The sequence below is a fragment of the Piliocolobus tephrosceles genome, chromosome 10 (genome assembly GCF_002776525.5).
Source record: "Piliocolobus tephrosceles isolate RC106 chromosome 10, ASM277652v3, whole genome shotgun sequence".
In the NCBI taxonomy this organism is placed as follows: Eukaryota; Metazoa; Chordata; class Mammalia; order Primates; family Cercopithecidae; genus Piliocolobus; species Piliocolobus tephrosceles.
The window spans coordinates 93,456,039-93,474,777 of NC_045443.1; the positions used below are offsets into that span (position 1 = coordinate 93,456,039).

The 18,739-nt window shown below is 37.6% G+C and overlaps 1 protein-coding gene across 2 annotated transcripts in view; it reads right to left on the reverse strand.

The window, feature by feature from the left end:
- Positions 1-18,739, reverse strand: part of LTA4H (leukotriene A4 hydrolase) — a 36,815-nt gene continuing 18,076 nt past the window's right edge. Inside the window, exons 7-19 of one of the 2 annotated variants that reach the window (XM_023230858.3) lie at positions 18,138-18,210; positions 17,735-17,875; positions 16,517-16,540; positions 16,002-16,072; positions 14,556-14,667; positions 13,825-13,969; positions 12,724-12,827; positions 12,037-12,107; positions 9,186-9,240; positions 5,447-5,542; positions 2,929-3,011; positions 2,154-2,258; positions 1-277 (exon numbers count right to left, since the gene is read on the reverse strand). In XM_023230858.3, the coding sequence (XP_023086626.1) occupies positions 160-277; positions 2,154-2,258; positions 2,929-3,011; positions 5,447-5,542; positions 9,186-9,240; positions 12,037-12,107; positions 12,724-12,827; positions 13,825-13,969; positions 14,556-14,667; positions 16,002-16,072; positions 16,517-16,540; positions 17,735-17,875; positions 18,138-18,210 (1,198 nt within the window). In that variant the 3' untranslated portion in view covers positions 1-159. The remainder of the gene's footprint in view (positions 278-2,153; positions 2,259-2,928; positions 3,012-5,446; positions 5,543-9,185; positions 9,241-12,036; positions 12,108-12,723; positions 12,828-13,824; positions 13,970-14,555; positions 14,668-16,001; positions 16,073-16,516; positions 16,541-17,734; positions 17,876-18,137; positions 18,211-18,739) is intronic. The other variant, XM_023230949.3, reaches the window with a different exon arrangement.

An 18,739-nucleotide genomic window follows, 5' to 3' on the forward strand; every position in this document is an offset into this window, starting at 1 on the left:
TAAGAAGAAGTAGCTCAACTTTATTTTAGTAAAATCACCAACAAAACAATAAAAAGCCAAAACTAAAAAGACAGTTTTAATTGTGAGCTGAAGTTTTATATTTCTTCGCGAATTCCGTTTAAAAAAGAGAAATCTCTAAAATCATCGATAGGCAGGTCTTTAATCCACGTTTAAGTCCTTCCCCACCAGCATCGCAGTCACGGGATGCATGCTTGCTTTGTGCTCTTGGTAGGTTCGGACAGCTTGATCATGGGATTTGTCAAAGGCAGCAAGATCCCTGCCAAAAAAGAAAAAATTGAAAAGAAAGAAAGGCGAGAAAGAGACAGAAGAGGAGAAAGGGAGGGAAGAAAGAAAGGAGGGAAGGGGTTCAGAGGAGGGGGAAAGGAAAGGAGAAAGAAAATAAGAACATAAGTCAATACCCAAGATTAAATTAAAGGATGTCAGCAGGGGTGACAGCCAATGTCACCCAAATAAGGTACCAGTCCCAGCCAATCAGATGGGTATGGTCCTGCCACAGGGTCCCAGAGGCCTCCCTCTGTACCAGAGACTGGCCCTTATACTGGCAGATCAGACATTTTGCAGCGAGTTACAGGGAAGGGCTAAAGTGGCTGGGACCAGTGGCTATTTACCAAGCAGCATGGAAGTATTTTATTATTTGAACAGTGTCCTCTAATCTACTGGCTAAATATCGGCCCAGTATGTGAGACTGTGCCTCAAAGGCATTCTTTCTAAAAACTGCTTTAAAAAATTTTTTTTAATCAAGATTTTAAGAGTATGAAAACACTACATTTATAAATAGAATTTCTGAAAACTTCAAATAATTGAGAGTAAAAATCCTGATCACAGTGAAATAACAAATAATAAATACATAATAAATAAATAAACATTAAATACACTAAACAGGACCTACCATACAAAAGGTAGGATTAGTCATTTTTAATGTAACTACTATCAACATCATAAAACAGAAATATTTATTTTTCCCACAAAAGCTGTATTCTTATTTATTTTATTCATTTTTTTTTTTTTTTGAGACAGAGTCTTCCACTGTCACTCGGGCTGGAGGGGATGGAGTGCAGTGGTGCAATCTCAGCTCACTGCAACCTCCGCCTCCCAGGTTCAAGCGATTCTCCTGCCTCAGTCTCCCAAGTAGCTAGGATTACAGGCACCGGCCACCACACTTGGCTAATTTTTTGTATTTTTAGTAGAGATGGGGTTCCACTATATTGGCCAGGCTGGTCTCAAACTCCTGACCTCGTGATCTGCCTGCCTTGGCCTCCCAAAGTGCTGGATTACAGGCGTGAGCCACTGCGCCCAGCCCAAGTATACTCTTATTGAAAAACCTATTTAAAGTATATTTTACTCAATTCAAAGCTAGATGGGTTTTAATTATGGAAAGCATATAAAATATACTTAAAAATTAATTTTGTGGTCACATCAAAAAAGAGATAATGACTTATTTTGCCAAGTTTTATGGCATTATTATTATATTGCCATCACTTTTGATGGCCAAAACTACAATTACTTTTGCACCAACCTAAATACTTGTGAAGTAAATGAAAAGCAAACAAAAGTAATCATGGATATTTACGGCATGATTTTTTTTCCCAGAATTTGGACAAAATTCATAGATAAAGAACTTCACTGAGATATTCTTTTTTTTTCTTGAGATATTCTTAACTTGTATATTGCTGTCAAGATACAACTTATCCCCCTCTTACCAAGCATTCCTTTACTATGTCAAGCAACCTACCTTTGACCTCTATGCAACATTTGAACACAAAAGAGTTAGCTTTATCTGCTTATTTCTCCTTACATTTAACTTCAGATTCTCTTTCTTGTCTATACCTACCTACCAACTATCTTCTAGTTGCCTTTAAAACTCTTTGTGTATATAAGCCTATCTTTGATTTATATCTATTTCATCAGTGTCTAACTCTATTTGGCTCAAAATAGGTAATCCATATATGTTTCTAAAAAAAGGAATGAAATTATTTCAAATTTTAAATATTTGTAAGTGTGAATCCCTATTCCAAAATCATATTGATAAACTTTAACAAAAAATATCTGTCATATAGATTATGTTTAAACATTTGAGAGTTTTCTTCCTGTTTCTCAGATGAATTCAAAGCACAGTCTGAGTGGGTTCTTACTTGAATAAGGGCCGGGTAAACTTCATTCTCCCTTGTTCAGTTGCCATCTTTAGCGCCAAAGGAATTGCGTCCTCCCACTTGGATTGAATGCAGAGCCGCAGCCATCTAAAAGGAGGATTTAGGGGGAGCATGGGGTAGAAAATGAGGAAGGGGCAGGATATGACAGGTATGTCTTAATATTACTTCTGTAGAGATGAATAACCCCACTATAGTTATACTGTACACCACTTTATGGTATGTCTTGATTCTGAGACTCTCAAATCCTTATATATACAATTTAATAATTGGTGAAGAGAAAGAAGAGGAGCCAGTTCTTGAAAAAGATCATGTATTTTAAAAGGTCTGGATCAGTAGGTGCTCACATACCTTGTAAATGCAATTTCTGAAGGAATTAAACTTTGGTTTAAGCCTCACATTACAAATTTGAATTAAGAAAGAGTAACATATAATAGAATAAAATATTTCTAACTATTCCCATTTCTAAGTAGATTTAGTTGGTTGTGGAGAAAGCCTATTTACCACGGAATCCTTCATTCTAATTTTTTTTTTCTTTAAGGTAAGAGAGGTTTAGAGCAAAGTCTAATGAAAAGATTAATACTATCAGCTTACACATTGCAACTATTCCTTAAATACCACTATAAGTATTTACATAGAAGCAGTCAGTTTGACAAGGACTTCTCAAGACTCAAGTATGTCTCATATTCTGCATTCCCTTTCTCCACCTTTCAAAGGAGTTTTCTGCTTTCTTCCACAGAGACAAGTTAAAATGATGTACCTGAATCGTATTTCAGAATTGTTAATGGCATTGAAGTTGTACACCTCTTGCATTCGCTTTATGTGCCCCAATGGAAGAGGTGCCTAAGAGCAAAATAAAGAAGTATACCGTATCATTTCAACAGGATTCCTTGGAAGAAAGGAGCTGGAGAGAAATGCATAGCCAGATTAAAATCCTAAATATTTTATAATATAGAAATAAGTTAGATAAAAATAAAAGAAACAAATTGCACACTAAAGTAAATTCTGTGCAAACTTATTCTGGATGAGGATATTCTACTGGGAGCACAGGGATAATTTACTTTGTGAAGTACTCAGAATTAAATGAGAATTGCTCTTCTTAGACTTTTTAGCATGTTTAAATATTATCTTTCAGACTTTTCCTAGACTTTTTCTAGTTATTCTCTATACCTTATATATCTTAAATGCATTCCATTCTCCAGATTAAATCATAGTTTCTTAATTTTTTGCCTGATTCCCCCTAGCTTTATCTTTGTATATTTCCCCTGAAATCCCTCTTAAATTATCTACATCCCTAGCAGTTCTTAAATGTTGGTATTATAGACCTCTTTGGGAATCTGATGAATAATGTGGACTCTTTCCCTAGGGGTGAAAATACACTTACTACACGAATACAAACTTCTGTATACAATTTCAGGGGTTTCATAAGCATCCTATCCCTACCTTAACTCGCCCTAAAAGGGAGGACAAATTTGGGTGAAGGAAAGACAAAAGATGAGTTCAGTTTGGACAAGCAGAGAGTTTGCAGTGCCTGTGGGTACAGGCAGAGGTGCCTCTAGGTAGATGATAACTCTCCCCTCCAACCACGACCTCCTTACCTTACAGGACTCCACACTCACTAACCATCTCTGCTCTCATGAACTACTAACCCTGATGCAAATAATTTAGTCCATTAGCCCCTTACGGACACATGCAACTCCAAGTCCACTCTGGTAGACCAACTGGTTAAGGTCATCTCCAAGTCTCCCCGACTTGCCCTAAGTTTTGCCATACCCATTCCAGACTCACCCTACCATGTTCTCTCTGTGACCCTAGGCCACCCACCAGTAGTAGAGCAATTTATGAAACCATGATGATCCGATGCACTAAAAATAGATTCCCTCTTACTTTGATGGGGCCCTCGTTGCCTCAAAATCCTATTCCTAATTTTTGCATCAATTCCACAGGAAATTCCGCTCCAAATCTTCCTTCTCAAGGTCCTTAGACTGAAGACTTCCCTTTCATGGAAGTCTTTAAAATCTAGTCATTGGTTTATCTCAAAATGCAGCATCTCCTTTTGGTTTCTTCTATTCTTTCAATTTTCTAGATTCAAAACCTTAAAATCTGCTGGATTCTTTACTGTTAACCCCTATATTCCGTCAGTCACAGAGCTCTGTGCTTTCACCTTATGTAACCTCTTTCTCACGTCTCATTCTCTCCTCTCCCTGCAACTCATTCCCTCAAGTCCGGTACTCCTGCCAGTCTCCCAACTAGTGACTTCACCACCATGCAGCCTTCATGGCCCGAGATCAGTTTTCACAACCCAGCATTTCATCCCGACTCTCCTGCTGGATTTTTAAAATCCTTTTCTACTGATCAGTGTAAGATCTGAAATTTCTTAGCTTAGCATTCAAGAGTCATCACATCTGGTTCTACTAGCTTTTCTAGTGTTACCTTCACTGACTTCCTTACCCAGTGCTACTGTTTACTCCAGCAATGCTGCAGATGAATTCCAGCCCTTGCTGCTCCTTCCACCTTGAATGTCTACCTCCCTGCTAGCCCTAGGGGTACAAATCAAATCTCCTCCAAAATTCCCTCTCTGATGCCACCAGTTGGAAGAGAGTCTCAAATCTCCTCCAAAATTCCCTCTCTGATGCCCCCAGTTGGAAGAGAGTCTTTCACTAATTAAGTTTTTCCAAATGACACCTAAAGTATACCTCCTTTTATTGTTAATTCAAAAAAAAATTTTATGAGATGGAGTTTCACTCTGTTGCTCAGGCTGGAGTAGAGGGGTGTGATCTCAGCTCACTGCAACCTCTGACTCCCAGTCCAAGTGATTCTCCTGCCTCAGCCTCCCGAGTAGCTGGGATTACAGGCACCTGCCACCATGCCCAGCTAATTTTTGTATTTTTAGTAGAGACGAGATTTCACCATGTTGGCCAAGCTGGTCTCGAACTCCTAACTTCAAGTGATCTGCCCGCCTCAGCCTCCCAAAGTGCTGGGATTACAGATGTGAGCCACCGCACATGGCTTACTACTAAATTTTGCATGTGTTCCCCTTCCTACAAGATTATAAGCTATTTGAAGATAAGGTATATCTTTTCTTCCATATTTTCATATTTAGCACAATATAAAACACAGTAAGCATTCAATGCTTTTTTAAAGAAATGAATGAGTTTTATAAATGATTTTTTCACCATTAGTTTCCACATTAATAATCTTTTTGCCAAGTTGGGTAGAACATAAATGCTGTGCCTTTCTGTCCATTTTAATTTCTAAGCTTTTGAGCTAGTACTTACCCTCTGGAGCATCTGTGCTAAAAACTCATTCAACTGATGAGAGGAGAGATCTTTCAGGTCTGTGGCATTGAATGAATTTAAATCTTCTTCTTTGGCCTAAAATAAATTTAGCTAGTTATTTTTGTTCAAGTACAATTTAATAATACTTATTGGTTTATCTAACATACAAGTAAAAATTGAGAAAAAGAACCATACGAATGCACAAGATTATTCAAAATAAATTTAAGCCTGAGTTACTTAAGTAATCCTGAGATTGAGTTACTGTAATTTAAATAGCTGATATGACTCCTAGAATCTTTATTACTTAAGAAAAAGTAGATTACGGGTAGGAAGAGTGGAAGAAACTGTTGACATGCATTGTACCGTTTGAGGTATAGAAATTTCCAAAGCAAAGAAACATTTCAAAATGTATGCATGTTGACTAATTTATAGACCAATTCAAAAATGTAAAGAATGAGATTGTGTATTTTTAAATATTACATTAATAAATTCGTAAGACCATAAACTAATGTTTTCCTCCATCCCTACATATTCTGTTTTCCCCACTCAATCTAGAAACCATCTAAGAAAAAGAAAAAATGAGTCTGCACTTTTCAAGTTTGGATTTACTCTCAAAAATCTTTGAGAAGATGATTAAGCAATATTAAATAAAGCTGATCAAAATAAGGATTTTAAAATATTTTAAAACTAGTTTTACATTCTTCTAAACTAGGGCTTTTGCTACTTTAAAAGAAATACATGCAAATACTAAAAAACCAAATAGGACAGAAGGAAAAATTCTTTTGCTTTTGCTCCCTGTTTCCAAGTACTGGTCCTCAGTAACCAGTATTCATAGTTTCTGTATATCCTTCCACTAAATTTAATGCATAGGCATATATCCTTTTAAAGAAATATTTTGCGTCTTCCCCTCTTCAGAACTCTCCTTAATAGCAATACTTCTTTTCCCTTTACAACTTATCCTTAATATGAGAACGTACAGCTCCAACTCATTTTCTGTGCAAAACCCTGCAAATCTAAACTATATATTAATTAAGGATATGTTTATGTTGTAAAAACATAAAAAGCAAGAGAATGATAAACCAAAATTTAGGACAATGGTTACCTGGATGGGTCAGCAAGGAGGGTGGAGAAGGGGATAAGATGGGGAGGGATGCTACAGAGGTACCGGCAAGATTTGACTTCTTATGCTAGTGGTGCGTCACACAGGTCTTGTTTTACAATTGTTTTTTATACTTAGAAATATGTTATAAATATTCTTTTGCATGTATTTACTATTTAAGACAAATCATTGAGAAATAAAATACATAAGGAAAAGAGTGCACTAGTGAATACAGTGTCCTGAATCTGTTTCTAACACTGCCTGTTTCTACTAATATTGAAGAGTTGATCATCATCCACCTTAACTGCTGGGCCCAAAGGAATATTCGAGCAGAAATTAGTAGCAGTTTTATCTAGCACCAAATAAGCTGGAATACATTTTTCAAACTAAAACAGAGGATTCGAACACACACTGTTTAAAAATCCTGTTTCCCACAGGAATCTCTTATACTTTTCTTCGTGACAAGTTTGTCAACTACACAAAACATAAAGTTCAAGACACAGGTATTATAGAAGAACAAAGCATTATCTGTGGCAAGATGTGTTACCAGACTTCTCTCTTGGACAAAAATAAGCCTTATTTGAAAAAGCACACAATTAAACCATTCCTCCAATATAAACTCAACACTACTCCAGGCCAAGTATTGACAGGTGAAGTATCTATGGACACAACCAGCCCACCTTTCTGATAGGTAGCTACTAGAAGATTTTATTACTTCCTTCCAAAAAAGAAAAAAAAAATCCGCAACAAACAAACTTGACCTTAGATCCGAATAGTAATTAGTAATGCTCTATCTTTGTTATGATGTTATAAAAGTCTCCAAAAAGATGTTTATATTTTATTTTAAATTGGAGTGTTGCTTCCCTTGGTTTCTGGTTCCATTTTTCCTGATTTGCCTTACTCCTGATTTCGTTTTTCTTCTGTCTTCTGGCTGTAAGGATGTTCTGCCAATACCTGGAGCTTTCTACTCCCTTTTCTTCTTCTCCATGTCTAATCGGTTCTCAAGTTCTTAGTTATAAAATTAAACTTCAAAAGTCTTTCAACTCTTTTTTTTTTTTTTTGAGACAGAGAATTGCTCTGTCACCCAGGCCGGAGTACAGTGGTGTGATCTCAGCTCACTGCAACATCTGCCTCCCGGGTTCAAGCAATTCTCGTGCCTCAACCTCCCGAGTAGCTGGGGTTACAGGTGTGCACCACCACACATGGCTAGTTTTTGTATCTTTAGTAGACATGGGGTTTCACCATGTTGGCCAGGCTGGTCTCGAACCCCTGGGCTCACGTGATCTGCTTTGCATTTGTTATTTTTGTGTGAATCTAATGTCTTAATTAAACAATAGATGCTTCAAAGGTAAGTCCATCTCTGTATTTTTCATAGTGTGTGATGCAGCATTTTGTATACAGAAAGATGTGAAGAAACAATGGTCAAGTAAACTTTAGAAACAAGTTTTAAAAGGCAATTGCTAAACTGATTGCACAGTTGGAGGCCATGATCCAAGCGAATTAACACAGGAACAGAAAACCAAATACAGCATGTTCTCACACATATGTGAGAGCTAAACGACTGTGTAAACACATAAAAGTGGCAACAATAGATGCTGGGACTACTGGGAGCAGGGCAAAGGCTGAAAAACTATTGGGTACTATGTCAGTAGCTGGGTGATGGGATCCTCATACCCCAAACCTCAGCAGCACACAATATGCACGTGTGACAAACCTGCACATGTGCCCCCTGAACTCAAAAGCTGATATTACTTAAAACATTATAAATCTGTTGCAAATTAATAGGAATAAAAGTATTCCTAAATTTTCTGTTATTCTTCATTAAAGAATTATCGCGGGCACATCCTTACTTTGGCTTCAGTAAAGGATTGTACTTTAGTACATATATGAAGAAGCTCCTCTTTAAGAAGCTTCATAGAAAGCGAACAAAGTTATTGACACAGCAAAAGTGCCTTGATTCTTTCTACCACTAATAGTCAGCAGTTGGTCACCCAAGATCATTTTAGATGTACCTGGTAGGTGAAATTACTATATTGGAAGCAATATCTTATAAATGATTTAAAAGGAAAAGAAGAAAGGTAAGATGCAAATATTTTTGCATACTTTTTTTCAAGAGTTAAGAAGCAAGAAAAATCAGGATTAATGCCTTTAACATCTATTTTCTTCCCCCACAAAACTTAATTTTCTAGGTTGGGCACAATGGCTCATGCCTGTAATTCCAGCACTCTGGGAGGCTAAGGTGGGAGGATCACTGGAGACCAGGAGTTTGAGACCAGCCTGTACAACATAGACCCTGTTTGTACCAAAAGTTTTAAATTAGGCAGGCATGGTGGCGCATGCCTGTAGTCCCAGTTACTCAGGAGGCTGAGGTGGGATGACTGACTGAGCCCAGGAGGTTGAGGCTGCAACGAGCCATGATCACGCCACTGTACTCCAGCCTGGGCAACAGAGCAAGACCCTGTCTCAAACCCTTAATTTTCTATATTAAGAGTAGATATAATATCACCTTAGATAGACCTGCCTTTCAAATAGCCTTTCCAAATATAACTGTTTGTGATTTAAATACCCTCCCTGCTTCATGAGTAAAGACATATTTGCACAATTCAAAAAGGAATAAAAAAATCACACATTATTACTTACAGTAATCCATCTTTGACTTAAGGCAATACAAGCATTTGTCAGAGTCATATCATAACTGCAAAGATAAAAGGCAAAGATTAAATTGTATAAAAATGCACATGCTTTTGCAGAAATGCAGTTTTAAAGCTACGGTACATACTTAAATTTCAAAGCCTTTTTAAATAAGGAAAACAAACTCCAAAGTGATGAAAACAGGAAATATTTTACCTAATTTACATACTACTGGCATCATCCAAGAACTCACAAATCCAAATGGATACCACATTAATGAAACACTCATCTATCTTTTAGAAAGAATGCCAAAGCACCTCAGCAAAAGACTGTCATGTGCTCAAGTAATCTATGTTAAAGTAGTTGGAATCAGTTGAGCATGTTTACTATACGGCAGGAACAGTTCTAGGCACTGAAGACAACAAGATGAACAACACAGAGTCCTTGCCCTCATGGATTTACTCTAGCTCTAGTGTGGAGAGAGACTGGAAGAAGTCAGAAGAGATGCAAGTACAGTTTGGGTGCCAGAATCGTCTTCCAGGGTGTGAAGATGTGATACTGAACTTGAACAGTGGTAGTAGAAATGGAGAGATGTGGACAGACTCAGATATTTAAATCATATACAAATGATGAGAGCATTATAAAAAGAGGATTTTCTGTGGTTTGAGATTTTCTAAGATACTCTTTTACAGAATCCCGGGTATGGGAATGATTCCAGGGTTCCTCCAGCACTTTGGTATTACTTGAAAGCAATCATAAGGAATCTAGAATGAACCAAGGCCCAAAAAGGATCCCTTAGCAGCGGTGATATCAAAGAAACACTTTTGAAGAACTAATTTTCCACCCTGATTTCTCTAATTTTAAAAGCAACCATCAAAGACTTCTCCACTCCTAAACTTCCTGGAATTGTCTTTTGACTTTATCAGGCCCCTGAAGTTAGACTCCTTGAAAGACTCCAAACTCCAAATTCTATGCTTTTATTCTCAGGCTCCTCATAATTGTACAGCACACCAGACTGCTGACCACTCTCCATACCACTTTTAAATTATTTCTTCCCACAGCTTTCTTAATGAATTAACCTTTGAAAGCTCTTTTTAGTTTTCCATTTATTTTGCTACCTTTCCTCTGTCCCAGCTCTAAAATGAAGATCCTCTAAGGTTCTAAACTTTACTTCTTGTATTCTTCTTTGTAAGTCATCTCCAAGACAATGTCCAAATCCATCACCATTAAAATTAATAGTTTCCTCACCTGCAATACTTAATGTTTTTAAAAAAAAATACTTTTCATTGTATTATAATTGACACATACATGTTTGCTCTGTGAGTTCCTTATTCATCATATTAGTGCCTGACAATAAACGTGTGCCGGATTGAGCTGAATCTTTACTACATCTCTGCTCAGTCATTTTTAATTTCTTCTTTTCTCACCATGGCCAATCAGTGGCCAATAGATTCTAGCCCAAAAACGTCTCTCCTCTCAGTTACGCCTTTCTTTTCCCACTGCCTTTTTATTCAGGTCCTCATAATCTCTGGTAAGGCTGTTGTAAGAATTGATGAGATAATGTATGGCACTTCTTAATGAAATGCTGGGAAAAAAATCTAAAGTATTCTTTTTGCTGATACCTTTTTTAGACGTTAAAAGGGTTTACTGATGATTTCTGCCACCTGTTTCCAAAACAAAATTCGAAACATTCTATTGTAATCACCCTTCCCTATCTGAGCTCCTGTTTCCCACCACAGCCTATGATAACCAGGACTGCCCAGTCAGTGGGGCACTCTGACCACATCTGTTCCATACTCAAAACTCCCAGTAACTTCTCAACCAAACACTTCTCAGCCTGGCGGTTTAAAGTGCTTTACAAACAAACATGACCAGGCCTCATCTTGTTTCCTAGCTTCTCTCCTGCTGCTCCCTGCAAATCAATTAAACTGGCCTGTTTAGTGAAAGAGAAGCTGGTAGGCAATTTTGGTGATCCAAAAGAAAGGCAACAAGAGACTGGAACATGCCATGGTCAGTGTCCTCACACAACTCATGAAAGACCAAAGTTCAGGTTCAATTGAAGGAGGGGGTTCAGTATAAAAAAGCAGTATATTGAGGCCAGGCACAGTGGCTCACACCTGTAATTCCAACACTCTGGGAGACAAAGGCAGGTGGATTGTTTGAGCTCAGGAGTTTGAGATCAGCCTGGGCATTGTGGTGAAACCCCACCTCTAGCAAAAATACAGAAACTTAGCTGGGTGTGGTAGTGCACATCTGTGGTCCCAGCTACTTGCAAGGCTGAGGTGGGAGGATCACTTGGGCCCGGGAGGCAGAGGTTACAGTGAGCTAAGATCACATCACTGCACGCCAGCCTGGGCCACAGAGTGAGACCCTGTTTCCAAGAAAAAAGAAAAAAGAAAGAAAGCAGTATACCGGAGGCAGTAAGACTGCCAGGGTTTGAATCTCAACTTTTACTACTTACTAGCTGTGCAACCCAGGGCAAGACACTTTACCTAGCTAAACCTAACTTACCTCCTTGGGAAAAGGGGATAATAACTTGTAAGTGTTGTAATTAACATAATACTTATAAAATATTTTTATTGCAGAAGTTTGAAGGAAGATACAATAGCTTATTCTTTTCTAAATCCATCACCATCCTTGTGCAGAAAGGAGGCACTCAATTACATGAAGTAAAAAATCATATTTGTAAACTGTGGAAATTATTCTTTTGGCCTCAGGGTTAAGGCCAAAACACCTAAGAACTCTGCTCTCATCATTAACTAGTAACAGTTTCAGGAAGGCATACTCTTCTTTCAGATATTTTGAGGCTCTCTAGGAGTTAGGAGAATGAGAAGGAAAGCATTAGCAGGCAAGTACTTACTTGGGTTTTATGGGAGGCAGTCCAGGAGAGTAGAGCCAGGCATTCCAATCAACTTGATTGAGAACATCAACCTATGAATAGTAAGAATTCACAGTTTACAACAGAATGCCCTTTCCTGTTGAAAACAAAACTTAAACTTATAAGTCCTTAGATACATAATTTTGTCTAATCTGCCATATCAAGATAATTTCTAAATCACTTTTTAAAAAATTAATATTTTAAATTGATATATCATAATTGTGTATACTTATGTGACACAATGTGATGTTTTGATATATATATTCAATGTGAACTAAGTCAAGCTAATTAATATATCCATTACCTCATCTAGCTTTATCTTCTAAAAGTTATATTAATCACTAGTGTGCTGTTAAATAATTAAAATAGGAAAATTAAGCACTTGTAAAAAATCAAATTCTATACTATTGATCTCTCTGAAACAGGAAAATTAAGCACTTGTAAAAAATCAAATTCCATACTATTGATGATCTCTCTGAAACAAGAAAATTCTATAGGTAGTTCATGTGGTTAAGATCACATTTAAAACAGAAAAAATATGCAATGAGAAGTTGAGTCCTAAAACAAGTTCTGAACCAATACTACTATTAGATAATTCAAGTTAACCTAATCAGTCAATAAATAGAGGTATATTGAGCATGAAACATAGAAAAGGTTTTTAAATCCAACCTTATCTTTAAAATAGGAATACAGGAAATCCTTCCAGTCATCAGTAGTTATGCTCTTATAGGAAAACTTCTCAACATAAGCTTTTAAGAATCCTAGGAAAAGCTCTAAGAGTAAAAAAGAAAATCAATTCATAGAAAGGTAATTATTTGACATTTTGTGTGTGTGTTTGGCACTGTGCTATTAACCACAGAGAACAGAGAACATTCAGAGAATAGGGAAATCTACGAGAACTTTCAGAGTGAAAGAATGTTCAGAAAAGGAGGTGGGACTTAAGTTGGGCCTTGAAGAATATATGTAATTCAGTGGAAGGGAGAAGAGAAATTCAAATTATAGGTAAGGGGATAACACATGAAGACACAGAAAAGGAATACATAACCCAAGTTCTAAAAGCTATATAACCTTCATATGACTAGAAAGGAGAAAAATAAGACTGGACAGGCAGAATGGATTCAGGTGACAGACAGCCTTCCAAGTCAGTCAACCAAGGAGAACACCTCAATGTCTATCAGTGGGGAATGGGTACATAACTCAGCATAGCTTTATCATGAAATAGTATGATGTCATTAAAAAGTATGAGGCAGATGTATACGTACCGACATAGAAGGGTGTATGTGAAATATCGAGCAAAACAAAACACAAATGCAGAGCCAATATATAGCATGATCCATTCTTGTAATTAAAATAACTATATGTATTTATTTGTCTGCTTGTTAATTTACACCTAGAAAATGATCTGGAGCCATATACACCAAACTGCTAACAGTGGTTACCCCTGGGGAGTGGAAAGAGGTTGATGGACTCTCACTTGTTACTCTTAAAATCTTCTGTACCATAGAAATGTTTTCAGGGAATACATACTATTATCCTCATTTCAAAAACTGATGAGATTGTTTAAAAAATGAAGCAGCATAATTTAAACCTTAGGGGTTATTAATGGTTTTAAGTCAAGAGATAACTTAGAAAACAATACAGATTTCTTCAGCAGCTACATCCAGAATGAATTGGAAGTATTAAATGGAACAAAACAATAGTTTACAATTCTTCCTAATTCTCATATTACCCTCAAAAAAAAAAAAAAATCATAAAATACCAACTGCTTACCTGGTCCTCCAAGCAGTTGTTCAAGGTAAAAAAGTAAAGCAAAGCCCTTCTCATAGGGAACTGAAGAATAAGCTACATCAGGGTCTACATCTGTCAGATCAACCACAAGTTTGGTGAAAGGATGTGTCTCCCCAAATGTCTTTACCTGCAAGACATGAAATAACATGGAGAAACATATAGAAAGACTGCTATCACCATGCAAAGAAGCTAATAGGGAAGTATTACTTCACTCAGTGGTGTAACTTTAGGGGAATCTAAAACTTGGAGACTGGAATACTAGGATATGTTGGCATAAACTCCTGGAAATCTATTAATAGAATGCTTACTTACACAATATTCTCTGATGTTTCTTGCTCAATAATACAGGCTCTATTCTTATAAAAAGACCAGGAAAATGATTTAATGTCTAGTCAGCAAATTTGGCTTTCAGGAGACAACACTTGAAAATGACATAAATATAACAAATAAAATTCAAACAGTAAACAGCTATATTAATAGCAAAGGCCCAGTGAGGTCCCATAGCTCCCTGTTTAGACCAGGTCATCAAAACTACCTTACACAGAACAATGAATGGTGCGGATCAATACGGTGTTATACCAGCATCGACTTCACTTTCCACACTTGAAAAATGACTTTTTGGTTGCTACACAGTAAAGATGCTTTCATAAAAACTCAGTTTTTAACACCTATACAACTTCGGATGAAGGTTTTTAAAACTTTGACTCATTTACCGAATTCTGTAGTTCTCCCCATCCTCCTAGAGCATTAAAATGTCTGAACTTTTCACCAAACAATCGTCCGCAAATGTGGCGTTCCAAGTACACAGTATGTCCCTCATTTAACCTGAAAAAAAATATTTTTCATAAAAACATGGACACAGCTGAGAAGAAAAGATATTTCAATCAAGATATTTTCTTTTTGGCTTTTCTACAGAGGAAAGCAGTTGTAAGGCATGACCACTACACTCTAAGCCCACTCTGGCTCCCAGGCAGTCAATCCAGAGCAATGGGAAGCCCAGCCCAGCAGATGGCAGCAGAGAAAGTTAAGCCCTGGTTCTGCTCTTGCATGTCCATATGTTAAAAGTGTGAATATATCAGGAACTAGATAAACAACACCTAGACTGAACCTAACACTGTAATAAGTGTTACAGAATTTTTTAAAACTATCCTTGTTGGCCAGGCACAGTGTCCCACGCCTGTAATCCCAGCACTTTGGGAGGCCAAGGCGGGAGAATTATCTGAGGTCAAGAGCTCAAGACCAGCCTGGCCAACATGGTGAAACCCCATCTCTACTAAAAATACAAAAATGAGCTGAGCATGGTGGTGTGCACCTGTAGTCCCAGATACTTGGGAGGCTGAGACACAAGAATCGCTTGAACCGGAAGGCAGAGAGATTGCCCTATTGTTCTCCAGCCTGGACGACAGAGAGAGACTCCATCTCAAAAAAAAAAAAAAAAAAAATCCTTGTTAGCTGGGCGTGGCAGCTTATGCCTGTAATCTCAGCACTTTGGGAGGCCGAGGTGGGCGGATCACTTGAGCTCGGGAGTTCGAGACCAGCCTGGGCAACATGGTGAAATCCCATCTCTATAAAAAATACAAGAATTAGCCAGGCATAGTGGCATGTGCCTATAGTCTCAGCCACTCTGGAGACTGAGGAGGGAGGATTGCAACCCTGGAGTTGCAGTTAGTGGAGATCGCACCACTGTACTACAGCCTGGGCAACAGAGTGAGACCTTGTCTCCAATTAAAAAAAAAAAAATAGCCGGGCACGGTGGCTCACGCCTGTAATCCTAGCACTTTGGGAGGCCAAGGCAGGTGGATTTGGAGTTCGAGAACAGCCTGGGCAACACAGTGAAACCCCATCTCTACTAAAATACAAAAAATTAGCTGGGCATGGTGGCACGTGCCTGTAATCCCAGCTACTCAGGAGGCTGAGAGAGGAGAATCACTTGAACCTGGGAGGCAGAGCTTGCAGTAAGCCAAGATCGCACCATTGCACTCTAGCTTGGGTGACAAAGTGAGACTCCATCTCAAAAAAAAAAAAAAAATTCTTGCCTACCAAAGAGATGATAACAAAGAAAAACAAGAGATATACACAAAACAATTCAGAGTGGTAGGAGGCAGGGGAAAAAAAATCAGTAACAAGAACCAATAAAGACATAATAACAAAAATCTTACCAAAAGTGATCCCAAGTTTTGTTGGTCACTAGATTCCCTGTCCAGCTATGAGATATTTCATGTGCAATGACCTAAAGAAAATAGTGTGATTAATAGTAAGACTGATTATCTTAACCTAAAACAACCCATTCTGTAAACACTCCATGTTATTCAATTTTTTAAAAATATTAGCTGAGGTATTCAGGGAGTTACTCAGTTCAGCAAAATCTTTAACTTAACCAAAGACACACACACACACTCAAATGTTGCATAAAATAATGAGAAAACAAAAATTACTTAGAAAATATTAAATAGATACATCACTGCATTAAAAATATTTCACAAATATATGAAAAGATCAAACCATAAATTTTTCTTAAATCTATTAAATATAATTGTTAATATAATAATGCGACAAGAGTCCCCAAATTGTCCATTATAACCATATCTTTAACATAAAAATACAAGGGATATTTTAAAATCAGTTGAAGTAATACTTCTTGAAGATAAGGCCATAATGAAAAAGTTTAACTTACATTGGAGAGTGACTTGTCACCTGCCTACAAAAAAAAGAAAATTATCTTAGTATTTTAGTAATCAAATTACAGACTATCTAAAAGACTGCCTACCTAAACACTTAGCTTACTGGCACTGGTGGTCCACTGTATTTCTACTACAGCACTTCAAAGAAGGTAAAAGAGACCTTAATTGAAAAAACAAAAAAATACAGAACTAAAAATTAGCGTCATTCTTTCTTGCCCTAATTCTAGGGAATTTTTGCAATACAACGAAAGCTGGTCTATTTGTGTCTAACTTCCATAAAACATTTCTTCTACTTCCATTTTTACATCTGCTCTTATTTACCCCTCACTTTCTTTCTCACCTATTACCCAAAATATATTTAATAAAACTTTAGAGTGTCCTATGTGTCCTGTGCTGTATTTTATTTATGTTTTTGCTAGTCCATCACTCACTTAGGTTCTAGGAAGAATTTAAAGTAGCTCACAGGCATATTAAACATAGCAGTGTACTATGGCCCTAATCCTTTCCTATACATGGTGTACTGATTTTTTTTTTAAATTGTACCTACACACCAAGTGTAATTGATATAGTCTGTCTGGATACATAATTTATCAACGAATTGTTGTTACACAGCACCCCCATGCTCAATATCCCCAAATACTGTGAACATAATATTCTCCTTCCCCAAATGGCCAGATTCTTTTCCTTTCAAAAACGAGATGGAGGCCTGGTGCGGTGTTTCATGCCTGTAATCCCAGCACTTTGGGAGGCCAAGGCAGGTGGATCACGAGGTCAGGGGATCGAGACCATCCTGGCCAATATGGTGAAACCCCGTCGCTACTAAAAATACAAAAATTAGCTGGGCGTGGTGGTGCGCGCCTGTGGTCCCAGATACTCAGGAGACCGAGGCAGGAGAATCGCTTGAACCCAGGGGCAGAGGTTGCAGTGAGCCGAGATTGCACCCCTGCACTCCAACCTGGGCAACAGAGCGAGACTCTGTCTCAAAAAAAAACAAACAAACAAAAAAAAAAACGAGATTGTGATAACCACAATAAACAATACAATTAGAAACAAGGGTTACATGAACAAGCGAAAAGATTTATATATATACACATTATTAGGACTCTAAGGTTCTTTACATATATATTCATATTATTAGGACTCAAGGTTTTTTCTAGCTAAGTTTATTTTTGAAAGACATCAATTTCAAATGAAGAAATATTTACACTTACCAGTAGAGTAGGAGTTACAAAAGTAAGGCAAGGATTCTCCATGCCACCATAAGGGAAGGACGGTGGCAGGACCAATAGGTCATACTGTCCCCATACATATGGTCCTCCCAGATCTTCTGCAATTTTAAGCATAGATTCAGTCTGAAAAATCAACACATATGTTTGTATGTTTTAATTATCACCATTGTACATTTCTTAAAATTGTATATTGCTTTCTATGAAGGTTACAAGTTAATGACTCTAATTTTAAATGAAAATGATAAAAAGAATGTAGCAACTGCACACCTACATAAAACACAATCTGATTCTTTCCCAGTATCACTTAAAACCATCACATTTCACACTCAAAATTTTCAATCTACTGTCTATCACGGTGACTACAAAGGAAAACTACATGACCAACCTCAGAAAACTCGTAAGCAGACTTTTCCACCTGCTCTTTCTCAGACCACACCAAAGTTCTTGGGCCAATTTGCCTGCAAGATTAAAACGCTTAATAAAAAAGAAATTCACAGCAAATGATTCGTCTGGTTCTAAAAAGTATTTAATGTCTTGTAGACAAACCTTTACAGTGAGAGTGCATTTACCACGTGCTTATGGGAAAGGGATGAGGTTACATGGCCTGAGCTGCAAACCTGCTGTTGTATATGCAGCAACAGATACGCAGCTCTCTAAGGAGGTACAGGCTGGGCCAAAGGAAAAAACCAAGACACAAAGTGTCCCCAATTAGTTTATTGCCTCTTGTAAGACCTCTTGAGGGTCTCATTTCATCTCTCAATTTCATAACTATAGAAACTCAGTCACAACTCATAAGAAACTATTCTTCTTTTTTTTTTTTTGCAATGGAGTCTTGCTCTGTCACCCAGGCTGGAGTGCAGTGGCGTGATCTCGGCTCACTGCAAGCTCCGCCCCCTGGGTTCATGCCATTTTCCTGCCTCAGCCTCCTGAGTAGCTGGGACTACAGGCACCCGCCACCACGTCCAGCTAATTTTTTCTTTTTTTTTT